Source organism: Xenia sp. Carnegie-2017, unplaced genomic scaffold, assembly GCF_021976095.1.
Source record: "Xenia sp. Carnegie-2017 unplaced genomic scaffold, XeniaSp_v1 HiC_scaffold_23, whole genome shotgun sequence".
Taxonomy (NCBI): domain Eukaryota; kingdom Metazoa; phylum Cnidaria; class Anthozoa; order Malacalcyonacea; family Xeniidae; genus Xenia; species Xenia sp. Carnegie-2017.
The window spans coordinates 9,113,009-9,136,298 of record NW_025813486.1 but is presented as its reverse complement, the minus strand read 5'-3'; the positions used below and the strand labels follow the sequence as shown (position 1 = coordinate 9,136,298).

The 23,290-nt window shown below is 35.7% G+C and overlaps 2 protein-coding genes and 1 long non-coding RNA gene across 4 annotated transcripts; all 3 read right to left on the bottom strand.

Annotated features, from left to right (window-relative positions):
* Positions 1 to 1,763: 1,763 nt before the first annotated feature.
* LOC124449053 (WD repeat-containing protein 90-like) lies at positions 1,764 to 10,407 on the bottom strand. The gene is made up of 7 exons (XM_046999995.1): positions 10,255 to 10,407; positions 5,851 to 6,100; positions 3,525 to 3,655; positions 2,943 to 3,116; positions 2,698 to 2,820; positions 2,539 to 2,623; positions 1,764 to 2,106 (listed from the first exon to the last, which is right to left on the bottom strand). Exons 1-7 carry the CDS (start codon positions 10,405 to 10,407, stop codon positions 1,952 to 1,954), a joined length of 1,071 nt encoding a protein of 356 aa, XP_046855951.1. The 3' UTR covers positions 1,764 to 1,951.
* A 3,152-nt stretch (positions 10,408 to 13,559) lies between these two features.
* On the bottom strand, positions 13,560 to 13,991 carry LOC124448378. Its single transcript, XR_006949040.1, has 2 exons — positions 13,880 to 13,991; positions 13,560 to 13,814 (listed from the first exon to the last, which is right to left on the bottom strand). It is a non-coding gene; the product is annotated as an uncharacterized LOC124448378 (long non-coding RNA).
* A 5,611-nt stretch (positions 13,992 to 19,602) lies between these two features.
* On the bottom strand, positions 19,603 to 23,089 carry LOC124448479 (WD repeat-containing protein 90-like). Of its 2 annotated transcripts, XM_046999494.1 has the most exons (6): positions 22,882 to 23,089; positions 21,981 to 22,111; positions 20,714 to 20,887; positions 20,470 to 20,592; positions 20,311 to 20,395; positions 19,603 to 19,875 (listed from the first exon to the last, which is right to left on the bottom strand). In XM_046999494.1, exons 1-6 carry the CDS (start codon positions 23,033 to 23,035, stop codon positions 19,721 to 19,723), a joined length of 822 nt encoding a protein of 273 aa, XP_046855450.1. In that variant the 5' UTR covers positions 23,036 to 23,089; the 3' UTR covers positions 19,603 to 19,720. The 2 variants fall into 2 exon arrangements, with proteins under 2 accessions (XP_046855450.1, XP_046855451.1); XM_046999495.1 differs by lacking the exon at positions 20,311 to 20,395 and having other exon boundaries at positions 19,785 to 19,875.
* Positions 23,090 to 23,290: the final 201 nt, after the last annotated feature.

The window sequence follows — 23,290 nt, the reverse complement described above, 5'->3', positions numbered from 1 at the left end:
TCTCTAGAAATTGTCAACGAACAAGCGTCATTTTTAAGTTATCTCGAAAATAAAATAGGCTGTTGTGTTGTATTGATTGTTTTAGCTTTGCTATACTTCCCTTTAACACGATGAAAACAGCTAAAATTCACACCTACCAGAATAAATATTGTCAGAGCACGTTTCAATGAAGACGACATGAAACTAAATGAATTTAACGACCACGAGGTAGAAAAGGTCTGACGTCTGAATCTATTCTTTCCACTAACATGTATCCCAGAAGTCAGCATTAATATTTAAAATGCAATTACCAGTGTGATTATGGAAAATACACATAAACTTCCTGATATAAGTTTTAGTATTCCCTTATATATCCTTGAAATATGCAGTAAGATTTTAGTTTATTATATTTCATTCAAAAACCACTCTATATCACGGTCACAAACGAAGTTAAGTGAAACTTCATAAATGTAAACCCAAGTCCATTGCTGTAGAAACGGATTATTGGGGACAATGAACGTTCCGTATAGGCCGATTTCATTAGCACTTAAGGGTATAAAAAATTTGATATTCGCAAACTTTGATAATTCTTGTAAAATCCGTAGTTAAGTCTTGATCTTACTTTATATCTGCTCGTTGACGGTCTTATAACTATATCTAACAGCATTGATATTTGTGCTTCTAGTCAATTTCTGGTCCATTCATGTTCTGTGCCTTGCGTGCATTCATTCTTATCAATTAATATATTATCTGAATTACACACCCCACCCCATTCACTTTCTACGCCTAATTAAACAATTCAATGACCTTGTCAGCAGTAAAGATTGACAAAACAATAAACTAAATCTATCTCAATCTTCATCGGAGTGAGCACCTACAGTGGCACTAAGGTCAAACTCAATGCATTCTACAGCTGTTTTGCGAGTTCGTTCCCTGGTCAAAATAAAATTAGCTTGCGAATGCCAGATGAGTTTGTGAGCTTTTGCTTGCATTTTTTCTCCGGCTGCTCCAGATTTCTTCCTCTAGGATATTTTGTAAAAGGGTTGATATTTACAGAAAGTATGGCGTTCAGGGAGAACCGTTATAAAAGGTTCTTCTGAGGTTAAAACAGCGTAGACGAGGTTAATATGAATTCATTGTTCGTATACCGAAGTATTTAAATTTATTACTCCTTAAAAAATAACGTTTTGGATGCGTTTACTCTATACCGGATTTGCTCATCACGACGTCTTCATTTGCTTTAAAAGGGATAACTGTTCGGAGTAAAAGCTTATTAAGCGGATAGATTTCGTCTATTTGATCGTGTTTCTGACGTTGAACAATTTTACTGCCTTTTAATATAAAGAATATTCAACCTGCTGCGATAGCAATCCGGTATATTGTAAACGGGGCCTTAATGAAGACGTGTTAAAAAAAGCATAGAAAAATGTCGTCGTTTTATATTCGCCTATTGCGTAATGATGGGTATTACCATTATATGCCAAGTAAGGACCAAATTCATTTCCTTATCACAACTCTGCGTCCGTGTTCTCGATCATAAATCTTGTTATCAAATTGGGCTAAGTCAGATTAGCTCTAGCCTCCCACCCCCTTCCGCCAGCAATTAAAGTATTTTTTCAAGGGCTGCACTGAAATAGTTCATTTTCATTTAAAAAACATTGTTTGTATGGAAGCTCTTTATATTGGCAAAAATCATCCATTATATTGCTTTCTCTCTCAAGCCATGAATTCCATGCTTCTTTCTTGCAACAAGAATCTTTTGCTCTTTACCAAACAAAACAACATTTTGCTGGTTTTACTTTCCTTTCATAAATAAGAATGTATTATACATTTTATATTTTACGCATATCTCTCTATTGCTCTCAATAAGCCGATAAAATGTCGAGTTTTTAAATTGACGGGTCATAGACTATAGCGCACCAGCCTTCGACTTTATATTGTTTTGCCAAGATTGTGTAATAAGGACGTCTCTCTATATCAACACCTTCCACAAAGCAACATCCGAAAAACCAACGGAAAACAGTTTATCTCCGGTCGGAGAAAATGTCACATGGCTAATAGAGTCACAATGCATATCGAAATCTTGAAAGCTACCTTTATCATAATCAATTACTTTCACTAGTCGATCTAAAACAAAAAGAAAATTACAGACAGCAAAAATACCTAATTAAGTGATTGTAAACTAAAGCATTGGGTGTCATTAATTCTCGAGGAAATAAAAGAAGCGCTGAAAAGAAATAAAAAACTTTTTAATGAGAATTTCACCTAGTGCTTTTTTGATTCATATTTCCGACGTAGCTACGTCGATTTGGGACGTTTTTTAGACTTAAACTATGTGGGATACGTAACCCGAAATTGTGATCTATATTTTCTTATCAGAAAACCATCGATAATCCAGTTTTACTAATGGAAGAAAACTAGATGAGAAAAATTGACATAAGTTGGAGTAGATAAAGAAACTTTAACGATTTCAAACTATTATCTTTCAAGATATAGAAAGGATTTTCAAATCATTCAGTGTTGTTTTGCAGAACTTGTAAAAAACTTATTAATTTAGACCTTTGGTTCCAACAGCAATTAAATGACCCTTAGGCGATATTTCCAAGCAAGAAGCCCATTGTGTCAACAAAATAGTTCGAAAAACCTGACAATGAACACATTTCCATCAATGATGGACATTTTGTCTGCTTCAAGAACAGACCTGTTACAAATACTGACCTTTCTCTGGGACAAACTGTACAATTGTATCAGTTTTCTCAGACCATAACCACTGTACACAATAACATCGGGCTCTGTTGGCGAGAATCTTGCCAAACTTGGCGGTTGATGCAAATACGCAGACTTCAAAAGGAGAAAACATGCTTATTTCAAATTTATTAAAACAATTTTCCATAATAATTTATTTATCTTTCATTATCTTGAGCAACTACAATCAAGACAAGAAACAAACTACAACTTCTCACCGCATCATCTTTTTTCAAAGCAATTCCTTCAGGTGTTATATTTGGAACGGGAAAAGTTAACCAATCAACAAGCTCGCAAAAATCCTTCGACCAATTGGCCTTCCATGCGCTAACCCTACGATCAGCGCTCTCAATAAACCACAATCTGGGCGAATTGAATGATGGAGGATCATTCTAAAAACAATGTTTTAATTATTAATAAGCACTTAATGACCGAGCCCGACGTCTTTACGGAGAAATAATGGACCGAAGTTTTTTTGTCAAACAAACAAACAGAATTTGAATTAATAAAGCAAACAGAATTTGCATATCAATCATGAATACATTCTAAAGGAAAAATTAAAGCATTTCTCTGAAAATTTCGCAGTATTGCTATTTTATATAAGAAATAAAACATGTTTTTCAAGCTGGCACTGGCTTATGAAAACCTTGGAGAGGCTCATGTGAACTCTCAAACAGGTGCACTGATCTGCTCTCAAGTTTTTCCAAAGACTCTTCCGTTTGCATAAGCTCGTACAAGCACAGTGAAAATCTTTTATTTTTTACTCAGTTCTATTTGCTGCAGAGTGTTTTTCATTGTACCTTATGTGAAGCAATGTCCATATCAGTGATTGTTGCTCCCTTATGATCTTGGATCAAACGGACAGTGAGGCCAGTAGCAGGACTACTTGTGGCTACCACACCATCTGTACTACCACTCATAAAAACACGACCTATACAACAAATTTATTTCTAAGGTACGTCAAAATTGTCAATGTTCAGTTTGACCACTAGAGTTGAACTGCAATAGGACTCGATGATTTTCATAACCAAATAATCAAATAATCTACCATCCTAAGTTATACTTAACAATCCCAAGTTAAAAAAACAAGCCAAGTCAGCATCCACAATCTCATCATATCCTCACACATCCCAATATTCTTAACCACACCAAGTCATCCTAAGCCATAATATTTTATACTTAAAAATCACAAGTTATTCATAAGCTCCAAAGTTATCCTTAACAAGAGGACAGCAGGGGGGATATGAAGAACCAACTATAAGGTAGATACCACATATACCACTGTATACTATACCGCTTATATCACTGTATAATATAGATAGATATCACATATATAGGTGGATACCACACATACCACTGTATACTATACCACTTATATCACTGTCCTCCACAGTACATATCGCATACATCACAGTATACTATAGTTAGATACTAAAAATATCACTGTATATTATAAGTGGATAATACAAAAACCATTGTATACTATAGGTAAATACAACATATATCACTGTATACTATAGATAGATACCACATATATCACTGTATACTATAGATAGATATCACATATATCGCTATATATTATAGATAGATACCACGTATATCACTGTATACTAAAGATAGATATCACATATATCATTGTATACTATAGATAGATACCACATATATCACTGTATACTATAGATAGATATCACATATATCACTGTATACTATAGATAGATATCACATATATCACTGTATACTATAGATAGATACCACATATATCACTGTATACTATAGATAGATATCAGATATATCACTGTATACTATAGATAGATACCACATATATCACTGTATACTATAGATAGATACCACATATATTACTGTATACTATAGAAAGATACCACATATATCACTGTATACTATACATAGATATCACATATATCACTGTATACTATAGATAGATACCACATATATCACTGTACACTACAGATAGATATCACATGTATCACTGTATACTATAGATAGATACCACATATATCACTGTATACTATAGGTAAATATCACATATATCACTGTATACTAAAGATAGATATCACATATATCACTGTATACTATAGATAGATACCACATATATCACTGTATACTATAGATAGATATCACATATATCTCTATATATTATAAATAGATACCACGTATATCACTGTATGCTAAAGATAGATATCACATATATCACTGTATACTATAGATAGATATCACATATATCACTGTATACTATAGATAGATACCACATATATCACTGTATACTATAGATAGATATCACATATATCACTGTTTACTATAGATAGATACCACATATATCACTGTATACTATAGATAGATATCACATATATCACTGTATACTATAGATAGATATCACATATATCACTGTAGACTATAGATAGATATCACATATATCACTGTACACTACAGATAGATATCACATATATCACTGTATACTATAGATAGATACCACATATATCACTGTATACTATAGATAGATATCACATATATTACTGTATACTATAGAAAGATACCACATATATCACTGTATACTATACATAGATATCACATATATCACTGTATAATATAGAAAGATACCACATATATCACTGTACACTACAGATAGATATCACATATATCACTGTATACTATAGATAGATACCACATATATCACTGTATACTATAGGTAGATATCACATATATCACTGTATACTAAAGATAGATAACACATATATCACTGTATACTATAGATAGATATCACATATATCACTGTATACTATAGATAGATATCACATATATCACTGAATACTACAGATAGATACCACATATATCACTGTACACTACAGATAGATATCACATATATCACTCTATACTATAGATACATACCACATATATCACTGTATACTATAGGTAGATATCACATATATCACTGTATACTATAGGTAGATATCACATATATCACTGTATAGTATAGATAGATACCACATGTATCACTGTATACTATAGATAGATACAACATATACCACTGCATATTATAGGTAGATACCACATAAATTGCTATATACTATAGGTAGATTCTGCATGTATCAAACAGCGACTGGTCCTTACCACAGGCAGAAAAATTGATAACAGTAACGCCCCCAGAATGAGGATGTATTTTCATAATCATTTCAACTCTTCCAAGATCAAAGAGTCTTACGGTTCCATCATCAAAACCAGCCACGCAATGTGATGGTCTTAATGGTTTCTCCACTGGTTCCATGTGAGGATGTACTGTGGCTATCACTTCACCATCTTGTAAGACATTATGTGTTGGTTCACGTGGAGGTGTTGGATAGAATGAAACACAATTACAGCGCTATGGAGGAAAAGAATTTTTAAACAACTGATAGTCAACATCGACGAAATTTTTAGAGATGAGTTACGTTTTGGTCCCGTGTAAGTGAAAGCTTTTATTTATAACATATACAAGCGCGCAAAAGATCTCTTTATCTGTGACATATGAAGATCCTGAAGGGGTTCAAAGAGATCTCTTTATCTGTGACATATGAAGAGCTTGACGAGGTTCAAAGAGATATCTTTATCTGTGACACATCAAGAACCTGAGGAGGTTCAAAGAAATCTCTTTATCTGTGACATATGAAGATCCTGAGTTGGTTTAAAGAGATCTCTTTATATGTGATGTATAAAGAGCCTGAGCAGGTTCAAAGAGATATCTTTCTCTGTGACATATGAAGAGCTTGAGGAGGTTCAAAGAGATCTTATTATTGGGACATATGAAGATCCTGAGTAGGTTCAAAGAGATCTCTTATCTGTGACATATGAAAAACATCAGCAGGTTTTGAGAGATCTCTTTATCTGTGATGTATAAAGAGCCTGAGGAGGTTCAAAGAGATAACTTTATCTGTGACATATGAAGAGCCTGAGTTGGTTTAGAGAGATCTCTTTATCTGTGATGTATAAAGAGTCTGAGCAGGTTCAAAGAGATATCTTTATCTGTGACATATGAAGAACCAGAGCAGGTTCAAAGAGATCTCTTTATCCGTGATGTATAAAGAGCTTGAGCAGGTTCAAAGGGATCTCTTATTTGTGACATACGAAGATCCTGAGCAGGTTCAAAGAGATCTTATTATTGGGACATATGAAGATCCTGAGTAGGTTCAAAGAGATCTCTTTATCTGTGACACGTGAAGTTCCTGAGCAGGTTCAAAGAGATCTCTTTATCAATGACGTATGAAGAACCTGAGGAGGTTCAGAGAGGTCTCTCTATCTGTGACATATGAAGAGACTGAGGAGGTTTAGAGAGATACCTTTATCTGTGATGTATAAAGAGTCTGAGCAGGCTCAAAGAGATATCTTTATCTGTGACATATGAAGAACCAGAGCAGGTTCAAAGAGATCTCTTTATCCGTGATGTATAAAGAGCTTGAGCAGGTTCAAAGGGATCTCTTATTTGTGACATACGAAGATCCTGAGCAGGTTCAAAGAGATCTTATTATTGGGACATATGAAGATCCTGAGTAGGTTCAAAGAGATCTCTTTATCTGTGACACGTGAAGTTCCTGAGCAGGTTCAAAGAGATCTCTTTATCAATGACGTATGAAGAACCTGAGGAGGTTCAGAGAGGTCTCTCTATCTGTGACATATGAAGAGACTGAGGAGGTTTAGAGAGATACCTTTATCTGTGACATATGAAGAACCTGAGTAGGTTCAAAGAGATATCTTTATCTGTGACATATGAAGAGCCTGAGCAGGTTCAAAGAGATCTTATTAGTGGGACATATGAAGATCGTAAGTTCAAAGAGATCTCTTTATCTGTGACATATGAAAAACCTGAGCAGGTTTAAAGAGATCTCTTTATCTGTGACGTATAAAGAGCCTGTGAAGGTTCAAATACATCTTTTTCAAATCGTGGCCAGAGATTTGCCAGGGGGAAAGCGAATTTTCAATATGAACATAATAGCCCGACATAAGACTTTTAAAAAAGCCATCACAATAATAAAATAGAGAAGGATTTATTAATAACGTTTTGTCTTTAACTTAAGACATCTTCAGATTATTTGAGTTAATTTATATACACGAGGTTTTAAATACAAGCATGTATTATGGGGTGTTAAATTACATGTGAGGGGAGTAGGAAGTTTAGATGACGGAATTAAGTGAGAATGGCGGTATATTAAAGAAGGTGAAGGGGGATTGAGTTGCCTTGGGTGTTAAGAGAGGGTTTAAGTTTGGATATAAGAAGGCTTTCATAAATCACAAGGTCATAATTGTCAGAGGAGGAAGACAGAATGGAGAAATCATTAAAATCGGCAGAGTGAGATGTATTTCTTATATGAGAAAGAACTGCAGATGGCATTTCCTGTTAAGGAGAGATTCCCAAGTGTTCTGATATTCTGGTGAGTAAGTGACGTGTGGTTTGGCCCACATACGATGCAGAGCAGCATCGACACTTAAATGAGTATACAACACCAGATCTCAGGAGCTTGGGAACCCTATCTTTAAAAGGAAAGAAAGAGGAGAGACGCCTGAAAGAACGAAAAACAAAGCGAACGTTGATGTGAGGAAAGGCAGCATTGCAGAGTCGAGTGATTTGAGTGCGAATCTGAAGACAGTGTAGGATAGTGAAAGGGAGACAGAAGTACATGATTTTCTTAATAGCAGTGTGAATAAGATCTTTGGGTTCAAATGTATTGTTGAGGAAGCAGTGAGCATGATTGTCAAATATGTATGAAGGGAAGTTGTTTAAGGTGAACAATTTTCTAAAAACTTCTAGTTCGGTATGAAAGTGTTCATAGCTGGACAGAGGTTGAAAATTGCGTAGAGTAAGTAAAGAGGAGATCAAGGAGCGTTTGTATTGAATGGGAATGAAACTATGGAAATTGGTGAAGAGACCAGTGAAAGTGGGTTTACGATACACGGAGGTGGAAAACTTGCCGTTTGAGCGAGTTATTTTTACGTCAATAAAGGGGAGCGTGTTGTCTTTTTCCAGTTCAGATGTAAAGGAGATGTTAGGATGTTGGTGGTTGAGATAGGTAAGGAAAAGAGGTATGTGATCCAATGATCGGAAGAGTAGAAAGCAATCATCAACGTAACGTTGTTAAAGAAGGTGTTTAAAGGTGGAGGGACAATGGTGAAGCCATGAATTCTCATTGAAGGCCATAAATATGTTCGCAAATACTGGGCCTAGGGGGCTGCCCATAGCCACACCATCAATCTGTTGATAAACTTGGCCGTTAAAGAAGAAATGACAGTTTTGACGGAGAGGGAGAGTTGAGTGAATTGTGAACGGTCAAGGCCTTGAAAGGACGTGTTATTGGAGAAGATGTGATTAGTTATTATGGCGATTGTTTCATCAACTGGGATGTTGGTGAACAATGATTTAACATCAAAGCTCGCCATCACAACGTTATTGGCGTTAATGTCACTTTGTAAAGATCTTGGACAAAAGAGAAAGAGTCCTTGATAACATGGGAGCTTGGAGATTGGTGTAAGGAAAGGAATAAAGAATTTGGCTAGCTTGTAGGAGTAGTGGTCAATACTAGATAAGATTGGTCTTAGAGGGATGGAGGATTTATGAATTTTAGGAGTCCATATAGTATGCCGATATGTGTACCAGTGGGATAAAGTTCGTTGTATGTTTTTTCATTTATGCATTTTTCTGCCTTTAGTTTTCTCAGCAACGTCATTATTTGATTCTCGCGTTTCAGTGTAATTTTGTTGGCATCATCATTTAGAAGTTTGAATTTCGATGTGTCCGCTAGAATTTCCATCATCTTTTATTCAGAATAACAACTCCGTTACCTTTATAAGGCTTTTTTTAAAAGTCTTATGTTGGGCTATTATGTTCATATTGAAAATTCGCTTTCCGCCTGGCAAATCTCTGGCCACGATTTTAAAAAAACGCTACAAAAACGGAGCACTCGAAGCGTTTAGGAAATTCCAGCGTCTTGAACTTAAGCTTGAAAAAGCCAAACTCGACCTAGAGTTCCTTATTACGTGTAAGAAGCGCTCGATAATACCAAGATTCCTATGGTTTAAGGTTGCTAATCGCAGATTGCGATCCTCTAGCGCCTATCGACAATGTCAACACAAATTGTTACAAGAAGAAATAAACACAAAGCACGCTCAGATACGAGTACTGTCATCACAAGCTACGACCGCACATTGAAGACTGGCATCTTTGGTTTCAAACCTTGACTTCATTCACCTAAAACATGTTTCTGATCGTGAGAACTCAAAAAAACTAAGCCATCAACAACGCACCCAAGACCGCAAGATATTTCGCCTTAGCACTGGACAGATTAACACAAACCCAATCAACCCTGACGACGTGGTTTTCAATTTCTCAAATCGTTTCATCACCCAAAAAGAAAAAGAAATCCTTTCGAAAGGCCTCAACTGTGCTGTTCCACCTGCCAAACTAAACTCGTGCACTTCTCTAAGACCAATCTTATCTAGTATTGACCACTACTCCTACAAGCTAGCCAAATTCTTTATTTCTTTCCTTACACCAATCTCCGCAAGCTCCCATGATAACAAGGACTCTTTCTCTTTTGTCCAAAATCTTTTACAAAGTGACATTAACGCCAATAACGTTGTGATGGCGAGCTTTGATGTTAAATCATTGTTCACCAACATCCCAGTTGATGAAACAATCGCCATAATAACTAATCACATCTTCTCCAATAACACGTCCTTTCAAGGCGTTGACCGTTCATAATTCACTCAACTTCTCTTCCTCTCCGTCAAAAACTGTCATTTCTTCTTTAACGGCCAAGTTTTTCAACAGATTGATGGTGTGGCTATGTGCAGCCCCCTAGGCCCAGTATTTGCGAACATATTTATGGCCTTCAATGCGAATTCATGGCTTCCCATTGGCCCTCCACCGTTAAACACCTTCTTTACCAACGTTACGTTGACGATTGCTTTCTACTCTTCCGATCATTGGATCACATACCTCTTTTCCTTACCTATCTCAACCACCAACATCCTAACATCTCCTTTACATCTGAACTGGAAAAAGACAACACGCTCCCCTTTATTGACGTAAAAATAACTCGCTCAAACGGCAAGATTTCCACCTCCGTGTATCGTAAACCCACTTTCACTGGTCTCTTCACCAATTTCCATAGTTTCATTCCCATTCAATACAAACGCTCCTTGATCTCCTCTTTACTTACTCTACACAATTGCAACCTCTCTCCAGCTATGAACACTTTCATACCGAACTAGAAGTTTTTAGAAAATTGTTCACCTTAAACAACTTCCCTTCATACATATTTGACAATCATGTTCACTGCTTCCTCAACAATACATTTGAACCCAAAGATCTTCTTCACACTGCTATTAAGAAAATCATGTACTTCTGTCTCCCTTTCACTGGCCTACACTGTCTTCAGATTCGCACTCAAATCACTCGACTCTGCAATGCTGCCTTTCCTCATATCAACGTTCGCTTTGTTTTTCGTTCTTTCAGGCGTCTCTCCTCTTTCTTTCCTTTTAAAGATAGGGTTCCCAAGCTCCTGAGATCTGGTGTTGTATACTCATTTAAGTGTCGATGCTGCTCTGCATCGTATGTGGGCCAAACTACGCGTCACATACACACCAGAATATCAGAACACTTGGGAATCTCTCCCTTAACAGGGAAGCCTTCCTTATGTCCACCACCTTCTGCAGTTCTTTCTCATATAAGAAATACATCTCACTCTGCCGATTTTAATGAATTCTCAATTCTGTCTTCCTCCTCCGACAGTTACGACCTTATGATTCATGAAAGCCTTCTTATATCCAAACTTAAACCCTCTCTTAACACCCAAGGCAACTCGATCCCCCTTCACCTTCTTTAATACACCGCCATTCTCACTTAATTCCGTCATCTAAACTTCCTACTCACCTCACATGTCATTTAACACCCTGTAATATATGCTTGTATTTAAAGGGGTTATATCACGAATTTTAGCCCCCCTTTTTTATTAGCTTAATTGAAAATTTGGATTATTTGAAGAACTATGACATGTCGCTGGACTTAAACAGATAAATATAAGTTCCTTAATTTTGCCTCCAAAGTCAGGTACTTTTTGCGAATTTTTTACGACGCCATATTGATACTTGTGACGTAGATAGTTGAACACGTCTGTTTCCGTCAATATAATATTATATTATAGGAGGTGATTTTGTTGCCGTTTTTCTTGTCTTAAAAACAAATAATGACAGTATTTTCAATAAAATATTAAAAAACAAGTTGTCCGAAAAGTATGGCTTCAAATCAGTGCTCAGATAATTCGAATTCGATGTCTGAATGCGTATCTGATTCGAGCTCGGAATCCGTGGGTTATGTCGAGCATTTAAACGACTTCGTATATGACGATGAACCGCTCGCAGGAGATGGTGATGAAGTGCATACTCCAGATGATCCCGATGGAATTCTCCCTGCGACCTTAGAACAACGAAGTGATGGCGTAATTCCACTCGGTGAATGGTAAGTTGTTGTTTTCTCCTGTTTGTAATATACATAAAGTTACTTTATAAACCACAATGCTCCACGTTTCAGGTGTAATTGTCAATGCTGTCATACCGATTTGTTAGAAGGCGCATTAGAGTACAGATGCTGTAAGGAAATAGGACCAGCTTTGCAGAAAATGACATTCGATGGCAGCATTGAGAAAATATCATGCATAACACAGCATGCCAAATTTGGGCCTTTAGTTCATGAGGCTGTCCTTGAAAACGTCGGGCCACTATTGAGAGATAGGAATGGACGTGCTTATCGCCGCCAAGCATCACAATCATTAAATATGTAAGATTGTAAATTGTATGAGAAAGAATGTTATCATCAACATTGTTTCATCAACAATAATTAGTCCAACCTTTTTATTTACTTCAGGTACTTGAGAGCTGTGGCATACAGATGGTTGATGCGATGGTTTTGTGGGTCTATGGGATGGGAGAATACTCGGCCTTTACCTGCTTGTGTTTACCACTTTATTCGGAAAGCATATCCAAGTGGTAACACAAAGGTTACATACCATCAGAGGGCGATGATGGAAAGGTCTTTTACTTGTACACTGTAGAGACTGTTGGCCTTCTTTGCTGAGTTTAGAATGGTCAGGAAATATGCCTAGATGAAAACCAAATAGGAGATACATGGATGCACTATACGGTAAAGAAAATCTTTTCTTCAATGTCAGTCTGGGAAAAAAAGAAAAATTATATGGAATTAAATCATAGCATAAATGTAAAATGGAAAATAGCAAGCAACATGAACTTATCTTATAAGGTCTTCACACTTGAGTGCACTGCATCCACAAAGGGCATGTTGAGCATTAAACTACAATAAAAAAAATTATTCATGAAAATTAATTAGTTGCACAATCGAGTGAGATAGTCATCTTCAATCTGACAAGTATACATACCATTCAATGTTATATTAATACTGTAATCATCAGGAAAGGTGTGTATATCAGTGCCCAGATAGGGAGGCTAGAGGGTACTATCACTTGCCTAAGGTGAACCCTCAGGCTGGTGGTGGGAAGGAGGTGCCTTACTTCTCCATTCCAGACAGGCTCCAAGCAATGTCTGACCACTGCCCTATCATCTACCAACTTCAATTTATTCTTTTTCAGTGAAGCATTGACCTCGAGGATGTCCTTTCATTGGAGCTTTGCATTTAGTACATTTGCAAGTACTTTTATTCCCAGAGCTATTTAATATTTGATCTGCATCATCTGTTAGGTCTTGTAACTGCTGTCTTTACTGTTCCACTATTTCGCGTCGATATTCATTTTGCAACTTCTGGGCCTTTTCTTCAAAGATGCTTTTGTCTTTTTATACCAGCTTAAAGTCTTTTGTAAAGATGTAAGTTTTTTCTTAAGACGATGGCACGATTTACATGGAGACTGGGATTCACAAATATCTTCACCAACTGCATGTAGTTCTTCTTCAAATGGCGAATCGTTTGCTTCCCCAGTGCATACTTCAACATGCTCAGCTCCATCACTAGTAGATGGTACTTCCTCATCGAGAGAACATGTTTCCTTCAGCGATGGCTTATGGAGAGTATGTCGAATAATCTACAAAACATATATCGAATTTACATATGACAAAGAAAAATTAACATAAACAAGCGTAAACTTACTTGTCTTCGCTTTCGATCGGTTATTTCGTCCTGTAATGGTTCAGGAATCCCAGCCACGTCAATGGTTGGGATAGCATCTTTCTTCAACCTTCTTTTGAGCTTGACTTGCACGCTCAAATTAAGGTCAAAACAAGAATCTTCAAAATGCGCAGAACACAGACACGAGGTAGAGGAAGCCTCAAAACCCGGTCTATGTTTACGCACAAAATTTACATTTTCTATGTCTTTGCGGCTCTGTTTCTTTATTAGGAAACAGATGCATCGACATTCCTTCTGTTTTGAATCATTGGCGCAACTAATTTGATTAGGTCCGCCAGCAACACAGCGTTTTCCTCCGCGTTTCTTATTAAGATTACTAGTAGAATACGCCATGTTGATATATGTGTTCAACTATCTACGTCACAACTCATTAGCATACCGATCAAAAAGTTCGCAAAAAAAATGCTGAAAATCGTGACTTTGAACGTCCATAAAATCACTTTCACCAATCCAATTTCAATTATAATTGCAGATTTAAAATCACTGAAATAAGGTCTTTCAATTTAGCTAAAAAAAAGGGGGGCTAAAATTCGTGATATAACCCCTTTAAAACCTCGTGTATATAAATTAACTCAAATAATCTGAAGATGTCTTATTTAAGTTAAAGACGAAACGTTATTAATAAATCCTTCTCTATTTTATTATTGTGATGGCTTTTTTAAAAGTCTTATTTTGGGCTATTATGTTCATATTGAAAATTATCTAAAATCTACGGAATATTGAAAGTTATCTTTGTCTACTAGACTCACGTTCTAAAAGTCTTATAATGAAGCATTCCTTTTGAACTAATGTTAGAGAGAGCAAATCCCTTTTCTTCCTTTAAAGCAAAAATTGCAGCTCAAAATGATTGATAAAGAAAATTAAACATTAGTAAAGGAATATTACATTTCTGTTAATGAATTAAACTTATATACACTATGTCTAGTCATAAAAAAATATCTTTCATTTGTATTTTAGTGTTTTTGTTTATATAAATATTTAATTTTTAATATATAAATATTTGTCGCTTCATGGCAAGCGTGACTTCCGGCTAAATGGTACGATTTGATAAGCTTAGAAACATTTTTGGAGATCCATTATATTCCTGTAATAGACCACGGTCCAAAACGCAGAATTTTACACTCAAATGTGAACAAACTTTGTAATGAAAACAGCAAAACGCAAACCAAACGCAAATAAAAAACTATTTACGAATGTGACTCGAAGAAAAAACACTTAAAAAACTGTTTAACTAAATTGATTTTTTATGGACAAAAACATGAAAATTGAAAGCCAACCGGTAAAAATATAGCAAAGACGAGAAAAAATGCAAGCTTCGTTTCAAGTTAAATAATGCCATATAATAAAGCTTTTAATAACCTCACTTTCTCGGACTTTACTGAGAAATATCAGACCTGATACAAAAGACCTCGGTCCGATATTTCTCTGTAAATACCTCGCATTCGGATATTAAGCAATTAATAATTTAGTTATTAAGTGTTTACGTATTTAAGTGTTTTATAAATTACTTTTGTGTACTTTACCATTTTGAAAATTTCTACTTCATATGCCCCTGGTGGAAATTAACGTAATTTGATGAGGTAGCTAAACGTCTTTGAATAAATATTTCGTTTATCTATCCAAATTTGCATAATTTTAACAAAAGTAGTCCAGTTTTCGAATACACTCACGTATTATGAATTAGCCAACATAGATTCAAATGCACATGTTTACAAGTTATAACCAATAGAAGTCCAGGTTTTAAGCATCATTGTTGTGATAGAACGCCCAACGGGCGATAGTTATTAAATGAGATTCTCAAGTACAGTAAGAATAAATGTACTTCAACTCTTTTTTTAAACAAAAAGGTATGTTGAGTTTTTCAACATTATTATAAGAGATAAACGCTTTAATTGTGAGTAAACACAATGTCTGTAAATCGTAGACAACAGGTAACTTCCAGAAAAAAACGCGAGGATGAACACTTGTAACTGAAGCAACTTGACACAAATTACCAAAGAACAAGGTCAGACACTCAGATTTCGGACACTGTCGATCAGGATCATCAACGCAATCCAACGTATAACAAATTTGACCAGAACGCGAGCCAATAATGAACGTCTTAACAATGTAATCAAACGGACAAGCTATGGTAACAGCAATAAGTTTTCCGTCAGGAGAATAACTGATATCACTAAGCAAATCAAAGTAATTGTGATGTTTTGGGTGAACAGCTAACCTTTTCGATAGGCAAATTGGAAATTTTCAGAATTGTCAGAAAGATTTAAAACGCGCCACACACAAACAGCCCGTAACGATCACATATTGCAAATTCCCACGGCCAAATGCCGGATTGTAGCAGCATTTTGTAACTGCTGTATAATAATCGTAAACACGAACACGTTGTAGTAGTTTTAAACTGTCAGCGTCAAAATAGAACAGTTCACCATCAGTGCTTCCTGCCAAAAGACGGCTGACATCAGGAGATAGAGCCAAACAACTAAAGCCATCAGCACGATACTCCGCCCGCAAATGTAAATAATCTTCAACATCACTTTCATTCCCACTTTCACGTCTTTCTTTTAACACTTGCTCGTCACGCTCATTAAACTCAACATGCGTATTAAGTATAGGACAACCTAACTGAATGCAATCAACTCCACTAAATTCAACATTAAGATCAATCAATTGGTCGAGTCCGTCTTTTATAGAATCTTCTACGTTCCACAAACCGTCCGGTAGTTTATACACACGGCACCAAAAGTGGTACAAGTAATGGGGAAGTTTAGGATCCAAACAAATAGTTACGGCAATTCTCCTTCCATCTGGGAAGAACTTAAGTTGAGAAGTGCGAGCATGAAGACAGTTTATGCAATATACCGGTTTAGGTAACTTGCCGACCTCATTATCTGGGATGGCAAAAATAATCAAAACAAAATTGATAATATTATATCTGTGACGATGATTGAGTGCTGCACTTGCAGCTATTAAAGAACCGTCCCAAGAGACGGCCCATTTTGTATCAGAGTTAAAACTTAACACTTTTTTTTTCGAGCTCTTTTCAAATTTTATATCCATGAATTTCTTGACATCAGATTTGAAATCTTCACTTATAAGTCCTAGTGTATCGCTCTTGTAGCTGTACAAGAAACTTTTCATTGATGAAAAATAACACAAACAACGTATAGCCATATTTGTTTCAATGTTGACAACATGTGATGGTGGAATACCGTCTAGTTTCTGAATAAAAAAAGGAATGTTTTAATCATAATGTGAAAAGCTCACCAGAAGATCAATACTTGAAATATTTTATTATTTATACCTCGCTCATACATATCTCATATTCAGGAAAGCTGGGAGATGAGGAACGTTCAGATTCATCATCAGATGAATTGGAAGACATCGTGCAACTCTTTTCAAAACCTAGAAAAAATCGATTCTATTTCAAAATCGCTACCATTCTCTTCTCGGAAGCATGATTTTGCGAAAGAGTTTGGACACAGGAAGTAAAATTGCCTAGTGTCCGCCATTTTTTGTTTTAAAAATAAGCAAATATCTAGCAAATATAGAGAATTGAATGGTGAAAAGACAAATTTTCCGTTTTGTTTTCTTATTCATGAATAGACAGCGATATGGTTTACTTCAAAATCGGAAAATCATCAAGCTACGAACTTAGATACCTGGCGCTCGACGTTTTACCCTCAACTATTTAACTGAAGCTAATTTTCCAGAGTTTTGGAGATAAAACAAGTCAATAAGCGGAACTTTTAGTGCAAAATATTCCCCCGTTCAACGTTTCGCAAGTCACCATTACACATTAAAACAAAAGCATTTGAAATGGTGAATAGTTTAAAATCCAATTGGTAAAATATTCTCTGGAAATTGTCAACGAACAAGCGTCATTTTTAAGTTATCTCGAAAATAAAATAGGCTGTTGTGTTCTATTGATTGTTTTAGCTTTGCTATACTTCCCTTTAACACGATGAAAACAGCTAATATTCACACTTACCAGAATAAATATTGTCAGAGCAGGTTTCAATGAAGACGACATGAAACTAAATGAATTTAACGACCACGAGGTAGAAAAGGTCTGACGTCTTAATCTATTCTTTCCACTAACATGTATCCCAGAAGTCAGCATTAATGTTTGAAATTCAATTACCAGTGTGATTATGGAAAATACCCATATACTTCCTGATATAAGTTTTAGTATTCCCTTATATGTCCTTGAAATATGCAGTAAGATTTTAGTTTATTATATTTTATACAAAAACCACTCTATATCACGGTCAAAAACGAAGTTAAATGAAACTTCATTAATGTAAACCCAAGTCCATTGCTGTATAAACGGATTATTGGGGACAATGGACGTTCCGTATAGGCCGATGTCATTAGCACTTAAGGGTATAAAAAATTTGATATTGGCAAACTTTGATAATTCTTGTAAAATCCGTAGTTAAGTCTTGATCTTAGCTTATATCTGCTCGTTGACGGTCTTATAACTATATCTAACAGCATTGATATTTGTGCTTCTAGTCAATTTCTGGTCCATTCATGTTCTGTGCGTTGCGTGCATTCATTCTTATCAATTAATATATTATCTGAATTACACACCTCACCCCATTCACTTTCTACGCCTAATTAAACAATTCAATGACCTTGTCAGCAGTAAAGATTGACAAAACAATAAACTGAATCTATCTCAACTTCATCGGAGTGAGCACCTACAGTGGCACTAAGGTCAAACTCAATGCATTCTACAGCTGTTTTGCGAGTTCGTTCCTGGTCAAAATAAAATTAGCTTGCGAATGTGAGATGAGTTTGTGAGCTTTTGCTTGCATTTTTCTCCGGCTGCTCCAGTTTTCTTCCTCTGGGAAATTTTGTAAAAGGGTTGATATTTACAGAAAGTATGGCGTTCAGGGAGAACCGTTATAAAAGGTTCTTCTGAGGTTAAAACAGCGTAGACGAGGTTAATATGAATTCATTGTTCGTATACCAGAGTATTTAAATTTATTACTCCTTAAAAAATAACGTTTTGGCCGCGTTTACACTATACCGGATTTGCTCATCACGACATCTTCATTTGCTTTAAAAGGGATAACTGTTCGGAGTAAAAGCTTATTAAGCGGATAGATTTAGTCTATTTGATCGTGTTTCTGACGCTGAACAATTTTACTGCCTTTTAATATAAAGAATATTCAACCTGCTGCGATAGCAATCCGGTATATTGTAAACGGAGCCTAAATGAAGACGTGTCAAAAAAAAGCATGGAAAAATGTCGTCGTTTCATATTCGCGTATTGCGTAATGATGGGTATTACCATTATATTCCAAGTAAGGACCAAATTCATTTCCTTATCACAATTCTGCATCCATGTTCTCGATCATAAATCTTGTTATCAACTTGGGCTAAGTCAGATTAGCACTAGCCTCCCACCCCCTCCCGCCAGCAATTAAAGTATTTTTTCAAGGGCTGCACTGAAATAGTTCTCTTTCATTTAAAAAACATTGTTTGTATGGAAGCTTTTTATATTGGCAAAAATAATCTATTATATTGCTGTCTCTCTCAAGCTATGAATTCCATGCTTCTTTCTTGCAACAAGAATCTTTTGCTCTTTAACAAACAAAACAAAATTTTGCTGGTTTTACTTTCCTTTCATAAATAAGAATGTATTATACATTTTATATTTTACGCATATCTCTCTCTATTGCTCTCAATAAGCCGATAAAATGTCAAGTTTTTAAATTAACGGGTCATAGACTATAGCGCACCAGCCTTCGACTTTATATTGTTTTGCCAAGATTGTGTAATAAGGACGTCTCTCTATATCAACACCTTCCACAAAGCAACATCCGAAAAACCAACGGAAAACAGTTTATCTCCGGTCGGAGAAAATGTCACATGGCTAATAGAGTCACAATGCATATCGAAATCTTGAAAGCTACCTTTATCATAATCAATTACTTTCACTAGTCGATCTAAAACAAAAAAAAAAATTACAGACAGCAAAAATACCTAATTAAGTGATTGTAAACTAAAGCATTGGGTGTCATTAATTCTCGAGGAAATAAAAGAAGCGCTGAAAAGAAATAAAAAACTTTTTAATGAGAATTTCACCTAGTGCTTTTTTGATTCATATTTCCGACGTAGCTACGTCGATTTGGGACGTTTTTTTAGACTTAAACTATGTGGGATACGTAACCCTAAATTGTGATCTTAATTTTCTTCTCAGAAAACCATCGATAATCCAGTTTTACTAATGGAAGAAAACTAGATGAGAAAAATTGACATAAGTTGGAGTAGATAAAAAAACTTTAACGATTTCAAACTATTATCTTTCAAGATATAGAAAGGATTTTCAAATCATTCAGTGTTGTTTTGCAGAACGTTGTAAAAAACTTTTTAATTTATACCTTTGGTTCCAACAGCAATTAAATGACCCTTAGGCGATATTTCCAAGCAAGAAGCCCATTGTGTCAACAAAATAGTTCGAAAAACCTGACAATGAACACATTTCCATCAATGATGGACATTTTGTCTGCTCCAAGCACAGACCTCTTACAAATACTGACCTTTCTCTGGGACAAGCTGTAGAATTGTATCAGTTTTCTCAGACCATAACCACTGTACACAATAACATCGGGCTCTGTTGGCGAGAATCTTGCCAAACTTGGCGGTAGATGCAAATACGCAGACTTCAAAGGAGAAAACATGCTTATTTCAAACTTATTAAAACAGTTTTCCATAATAATTTATTTATCTTTCATTATCTTGAGCAACTACAATCAAGACAAGAAACAAACTACAATTTCTCACCGCATCGTCTTTTTTCAAAGCAATTCCTTCAGGTGTTATATTTGGAGCGGGAAAAGTTAACCAATCAACAAGCTCGCAGAAATCCTTCGACCAATCCGCCTTCCATACGCTAACCCTACGATCAGCGCTCGCAATAAGCCACAATCTGGGCGAATTGAATGATGGATGATCGTTCTAAAAACAAGGTTTTGATTATTAATAAGCTCTTGTGACTGCGAATACGATCAGTCTCGCAATAAGACAATCTGAGAATTGAATGATGGATGATCGTTCTAAAATAAAGTTTGATTATTAAAAGCCCTTAATGACCGAGCGCGACGTGTTTACAGAGAAACAATGGACCGAAGTTTTTTTGTACAGACCGATCCCGTAGGGCGAGGTTGTACAAAAAAGACAGAGGTCTGATATTTCTCAAGAAGAAAGCGAGGTTATTAAATAGATTATTAGATGGCATTATTTGACCTGAAACGAAGCTTGCCTTCTCGTCCTTGCGGTTTTTACGAGTTGATTTTCACTTTTCTAGTTTTCGTCCATAAAAAGTAAACTCGTTTCATAATTTTATCGTTTAGATAGTTTTCCAAGTGTTTTTCCTTCGAATTACATTCGTATATGGTTTTTTGTTTCGTTTATTTCGCGTTTTGCTGTTTGCTTTAAGAAGTTTGTTTACATTTGACAGTAAAATTACGCGTTTTGGACAGCGGTCGATTACGGGAAAATAATGGACAGGCAAAAATGTTTCTGAGCCAATTAAAGCGCATCATTTAGCCGGAAGTGACACTTGCCATATAATAATCATCATCAATAACCAGTAAGATGTTAAGTTTGGTAAATATTGCGAAAGTGCTTAAAAATATTTTGAAGTAGGTTAAGACTTTTTATTCATAAAACAACATAAATAAACGTTTCCACTGATTGGTCCATAGCTGAGTTTGCATTAGTTTGTGCGAACTGATCTGAGCTCAATTAATTAATCAATCAAAGAGAATTTGCATATCAATCATGAATACATGTTAAAGGAAAAATAAAAACAATTCTCTGAAACTTTCGCATTATTGCTATTTTAGATAAGAAATAAAAGATGTTTTTGTGTTGGCACAGGCTTATGCAAACCTTGGAGAGGCTCATGAGAGCTCTCAAACAGGTGCACTAATCTGCTCTCAAGTTCTCCCAAAGGACTCTTCCGCTTGCATATAAGCCCGTACAAACACAGTATAAATCTTTTATTTCTTACTCAGTTCTGTTTTTTGCAGAGTGTTTTTCATTGTACCTTATGTGAAGCAATGTCCATATCAGTGATTGGTGCTCCCTTATGATCTTGGATCAAACGGACAGTGAGGCCAGTAGCAGGACTACTTATGGCTACCACACCATCTGTACTACCACTCATAAAAACACGACCTATACAACAAATTTATTTCTAAGGTACGTCAAAATTGTCATTGTTCAGTTTGACCACTAGAGTTGAACTAGAATTGGACTCGATGATTTTCATAACCAAATAATCAAATAATCTGCCATACCAAGTTATACTTAACAATCCCAAGTGGTAAAACAACCCAAGTCAACATCCACAATCCCATCGTATCCTCACACATTCCAATATTCTTCACCACACCAAGTCATCCTCAGCCATAACATTTTAAACTTAAAATCCCAAGTTATTCATAAGCTCCAAAGTTATCCTTAACAAGAGGACAAAGGGGGAGATGAAGAACCAACTATAAGGTAGATACCACACATACCACTGTATACTATACCACTCATATCACTGTCCTCCACAGTAGATATCGCATACATCACAGTATACTATAGTTAGATACTAAAAATATCACTGTATATTATAGGTGGATACCACATATAACATTGTATACTATAGGTAAATACAACATATCAGTGTATACTATAGAGAGATACCACATATATCAGTGTATACTATACATAGATATCACATATATCAGTGTATACTATAGATAGATTCCACATATATCACTGTATACTATAGGTAGATATCACATATATCACTGTATACTATAGATAGATACCACATATATCACTGTATACTATAGGTAGATACAACATATACCACTGCATATTATAGGTAGATACCACATAAATTGCTATATACTATAGGTAGATTCTGCATGTATCAAACAGCGACTGGTCCTTACCACAGGCAGAAAAATTGATAACAGTAACGCCCCCAGAATGAGGATGTATTTTCATAATCATTTCAACTCTTCCAAGATCAAAGAGTCTTACGGTTCCATCATCAAAACCAGCCACGCAATGTGATGGTCTTAATGGTTTCTCCACTGGTTCCATGTTAGGATGTACTGTGGCTATCACTTCACCATCTTGTAAGACATTATGTGTTGGTTCACGGAGGTGTTGGACAGAATGAAACACAATTACAGCGCTATGGAGGGAAAAGAATTTTTAAACAACTGATAGTCAACATCGACGAAATTTTTAGAGATGAGTTACGTTTTGGTCCCGTGTAAGTGAAAGCTTTTATTTATAACATATACAAGCGCGCAAAAGATCTCTTTATGACGTATAAAGATCCTGAGCAGGTTC

Coding starts and splice junctions, on each gene's coding strand:
- LOC124449053 (XM_046999995.1), bottom strand. CDS start 10,407: ATGGCGATTGTTTCATCAACTGGGATGTTGGTGAACAATGATTTAACA. Junction 2,821..2,942: donor CTTTGAAAAAAGATGATGCG/GTGAGAAGTTGT, acceptor CTCCTTTTGAAG/TCTGCGTATTTGCATCAACC. Junction 2,107..2,538: donor AATTGCTGTTGGAACCAAAG/GTCTAAATTAAT, acceptor TTTTTGTTTTAG/ATCGACTAGTGAAAGTAATT.
- LOC124448479 (XM_046999494.1), bottom strand. CDS start 23,035: ATGGAACCAGTGGAGAAACCATTAAGACCATCACATTGCGTGGCTGGT. Junction 22,112..22,881: donor TATCAATTTTTCTGCCTGTG/GTAAGGACCAGT, acceptor TTTGTTGTATAG/GTCGTGTTTTTATGAGTGGT. Junction 20,593..20,713: donor CTTTGAAAAAAGACGATGCG/GTGAGAAATTGT, acceptor TCTCCTTTGAAG/TCTGCGTATTTGCATCTACC.